Source organism: Micropterus dolomieu, linkage group LG10, assembly GCF_021292245.1.
Source record: "Micropterus dolomieu isolate WLL.071019.BEF.003 ecotype Adirondacks linkage group LG10, ASM2129224v1, whole genome shotgun sequence".
NCBI lineage: Eukaryota > Metazoa > Chordata > Actinopteri > Centrarchiformes > Centrarchidae > Micropterus > Micropterus dolomieu.
Genome location: NC_060159.1, coordinates 29068891 through 29073241, shown reverse-complemented (window position 1 = coordinate 29073241; position 4351 = coordinate 29068891). Strand labels below are relative to the sequence as shown.

At 45.7% G+C, this 4351-nt stretch overlaps 1 protein-coding gene across 3 annotated transcripts in view; it reads left to right on the top strand.

Annotated features, from left to right (window-relative positions):
- Window positions 1-4351, top strand: part of LOC123977319 (pleckstrin homology domain-containing family G member 3-like) — a 34303-nt gene that overhangs the window by 19291 nt on the left and 10661 nt on the right. For all 3 annotated transcript variants that reach the window (XM_046059905.1, XM_046059904.1, XM_046059906.1), the window contains 6 exons: window positions 123-169; window positions 2115-2265; window positions 2403-2534; window positions 2899-3081; window positions 3294-3386; window positions 3761-3847. In XM_046059905.1, coding sequence (XP_045915861.1) covers window positions 123-169; window positions 2115-2265; window positions 2403-2534; window positions 2899-3081; window positions 3294-3386; window positions 3761-3847 — 693 coding nt within the window. The remainder of the gene's footprint in view (window positions 1-122; window positions 170-2114; window positions 2266-2402; window positions 2535-2898; window positions 3082-3293; window positions 3387-3760; window positions 3848-4351) is intronic.

Below are 4351 nucleotides of genomic sequence, written 5' to 3'. Positions count from 1 at the left end.
AACTGACGGTGACTTTGCTTCTACAGTTTTTAATCTTCTGATCAAAGCGATCAGGATATCAAAAGTTAACAGAGAGTCTTTTGTCTGTGAGTGTCGACGTGATGATGTACTGTTTGTTTCAGAGCGAGTACTTTGAGATCTACACGCAGTACTGCACCAACTACCCAAAGTAAGTACTGACAGTACACACAGACTTTCTCATGTTGTTCAGTCTGCCTGCTCACACCAGGTACCTGTAGATCTGGTCATGTGACCATGATCCTTAGTTAACCCTACAGATGGTTCAGAACGCAGATGGTTCAGAATCATGTCCCTCCATTACTCAGTGACCTCCACTGGCTCCCCGTGGCCTCCAGAATCAAATTCAAGTCCCTAATGCTGCATACAGAGTGACTACTGGGTCTGCACCATCTACCTAAACTCCATAATACAAACTTACGTTCCTTCTCGGCCGCTACGCTCCTCCAACGAACGCCGCCTGGCTCTGCCATCCCTTCACACAAAGCGACCTCAGTCCCTGTTCTCATCTGTGACACCACGATGGTGGAACGAGCGACGCCATCAGAGCAGCGGCGTCTCTCTCTGACTTCAAGAAGCTCCTGAAACCTCTGCAGAGATCACTTCCTCTGATAACATCTCTGACATCACTTCCTTATGCAAGGCGGGTTATCAGCACATTTCAGCCACCAGACAACTCAAAGTGCGTTTCATAAAATATAAAAGCAACACAGGGAGAAGACATTTCAATACAGTTCTAAAAAATAAAAACGGGGTCATTTCCCAGTTTTACCTTCTTGTTTATTTCCCATCTCTCACACCAGTCAAGCCTCGTACCATATTTATTTCCTCTTATTCACGATCGTCTCAGTGAATCCAGATTGTTTTCACCGCAGTGTTGGTAAAAACACTGAGAACAGCAGAGAAAAACGTTTATAATTCTCTCGTATTGGTTGTAGAGCTGCACAATGAATCGTTTCAGCATCGTCATCGTGATTTGAGCAACACTCAAATTAACTCACCTCGACTTTTTTGCTGCTTGATTCATTTAGCTGACTCTGTTGTTTTTATGTTTTTATCATTTAGTTTAAAATATTTTGCATTAAAGCAAAGAAAGGATAGTTTGTGCTAAAAAAAAAATCTTCAGGCTAAAAGTTTCAGCTTATTAATTTTTACGTTCTGTGCATTTAGAGGAGATTGTTTTATTAGCCACGCGACAATGCCGGATGTTTACAGGATGTTTAAGCTCTACATCACGTGTATACATTACAAAGACACACAGACAGTACAAGACGCAGTCATGTGTTCAGAGTCCTGACGGGGGCAGAGCTGGACCTGCAGCGCCTCCCTGAGGAAGCAGCTGGAAGAGGCGGTGAGCAGGATGGGAGGTCGCTTTACAGTCCGACGTCTACAGAGGGAATCGGCTGAGGGAAGTGGTTTTCCTGTGATCCTGGATGCTGTGTTGACACTCCGCTGTAGTTTCTTCTTTGTACCGTACTGTGGCCGATGATGTAATAATGGACTCGACGATAGCGGAGTAGAACAGAACAAGGAGTTGATGCTTGATCCGGTATTTTTGAAGGTGCCTGAGGAAGTAAAGTCTTGATGTGTTCGCTGTTAGTTGTGTGTTCCTAAGAATTTAAAGGAGTGTGATTGGGGTGCCGTTTATTTGTATGGGTGTTTTGGGAAATGGCCTGCGTCTAAAGTCGATAATGAGTTGTTGAGCTGGAGCTCATTGTTCAAACACCAAGTGACAGCTGGTCCGCCTCCATGCGGAGCTGGCTTTCATCAGTGTTCGTGTCCGAGAGTGTGGTAAAGAGTTTAAATAATAATTAGTTCAAATGCTTTCATTACACAGATGTTAGCTGGACTGCAGTCATCGAGGAATGATGGTGGAGCAGTTAAAGCACTGTGGGACTGTACATTGGCTTAATGAGGTGTTAAATATGGTGGATTCTCCTACAATGATTCTAGGAGGATTAATTCTTCTCTAATAGAGCAGCTGAAGTCAGCTGGTGAGACCTCCTGGATTTTTTCACATCCCATGCAGGAGGCCAGCCGCTGTGGAAATCAAATCTAACTGTGTTTTACCTGCTCTGATCTGTTTTTCGCTGCAGTTCGGTGGCGGCGCTGACCGAGTGCATGAGGAATAAAACTCTGGCTACGTTTTTCCGGGAGCGGCAGGCGTCGTTGAAGCGGTCGCTGCCTCTGGGTTCATACCTGCTCAAACCCGTCCAGAGGATCCTCAAGTACCACTTGCTGCTCCAGGTACGACCCGACACACCTGAGTGACAGGTGGAGGCCGTGTTCCTCAGTATGTTTCGTTCAGAGTCAGAGTTTAGAAAAGTAAATAAAATATATGAAATGAGGCTGTTACTGTTACTGATGATGGTGTACCTGTGCAGGAGATAGCGAAGCACTTTGACCCGATGGAGGAGGGCTATGAGGTGGTAGAGGAGGCGATCTACACCATGACGGGCGTGGCCTGGTACATCAACGACATGAAGAGGAAACACGAGCACGCCGTCAGACTGCAGGTCAGTCACAGAGACAAGTACATCTACTTTATGGCATCCTGTGCTCGTCCCTCTTCCTGTTTGTTTGTCCTGTCAGGGTTTCATGTTGTTTCACCTGAAAAGCAACTTTGGTTCAACATGTGACAGCAGAACCGGGTTGGACCTCCTCAGAGTTTACATGTGACCACTCTGTGGTCCAGTCACCACTTCTTAAAACAGCAGATTTCCAATGGAAGTTCTGCACAGAACACTTTTTACTGATAAAAGGACGTATCTACAGTTCAGTAAACACCTGTACTGAACATGTCCGTCAGGTTCATAGTTGTTTTGATGAAGCTAAGCTAACAGCAGGCTAATAATAATGTTTGTTCCGTGTTTTCTTCAGGAGATTCAGTCTTTGCTGCTGAACTGGAAAGGTCCAGACCTCACCACGTACGGAGAACTGGTTCTAGAGGGAACCTTCAAAGTCCATCGGGCCAAAAACGAGAGAACGCTCTTCCTGTTCGACCGCATGCTGTTGATCACCAAACGCCGCGGAGAACACTTCGTCTACAAGACGTACATCACTGTGAGAACAAACCTGCTCTAGAGTTTAGAGCGTTTAGAGTTTAAGTATCTGCACAGGGAATAAAACAGAACAGAAGTGGCTTTATTAATTAATTTCACCAGGAAATGAATTAATAGATGTTTATTAGTGAAGAAACACAAACCCTTTAGATGAACCCACCGGCTGTGTTTATTGTGAAGCAGATTCATGAATCTTTATGTCTCTGTGTTCAGTGCGCCACCCTCATGCTGATTGAAAGCGCCAAAGACTCTCTGAGCTTCAGCGTGACTCATTACAAACATCCCAAACAGCCTCACACCGTCCAGGTGAGTCTGCACCTGCCAAACACCTGCTCACCTGTGTGTGTGTGTGTGTGTGTGTGTGTGTGTGTGTGTGTGTACACAGTATGTATAGACAGTATGTCACAACAGTGAGTCCACCCCTCACATATATTTGTAAATATATGATTGTATCTTTTCATGTGACAACACTGCAGAAATGACTCTTTGCTACAGTGTAAAGCAGTGAGTGTGCAGCTTGTATAACAGTGTAAATCTGCTGTCCCTGCTGTAGAATCACATATTTACAAAGATGTGAGGGGTGGACTCACTTTGTGAGACACTGTATTTAGTCGGCTCTCCTTCAGGTGGTGAACAGGTCGAGTCTGCGGTGATGAAACATTTCTCTTTGTTGTTTCCAGGCGAAGACGGTGGAGGAGAAGAAGCTGTGGGCTCATCACATCAAACGCATCATTCTGGAAAACCACCACGCCATCATCCCACAGAAGGTCAGACACCACCTGTAGCACCAGTATACGCACCTGTAGCACCAGTATACGCACCAGTATATGCACCAGTATACGCACCAGTATATGCACCAGTATACGCACCTGTAGCACCAGTATACGCACCAGTATATGCACCAGTATACGCACCAGTATATGCACCAGTATACGCACCAGTATATGCACCAGTATACGCACCTGTAGCACCAGTATACGCACCTGTAGCACCAGTATACGCACCAGTAGCACCAGTATACGCACCAGTAGCACCAGTATATGCACCAGTATACGCACCAGTATACGCACCAGTATACGCACCAGTATACGCACCAGTATATGCACCAGTATATGCACCAGTATATGCACCTGTAGCACCAGTATACGCACCTGTAGCACCAGTATACGCACCAGTATACGCACCTGTAGCACCAGTATATGCACCAGTATATGCACCAGTATACGCACCAGTATATGCACCAGTATACGCACCAGTATACGCACCTGTAG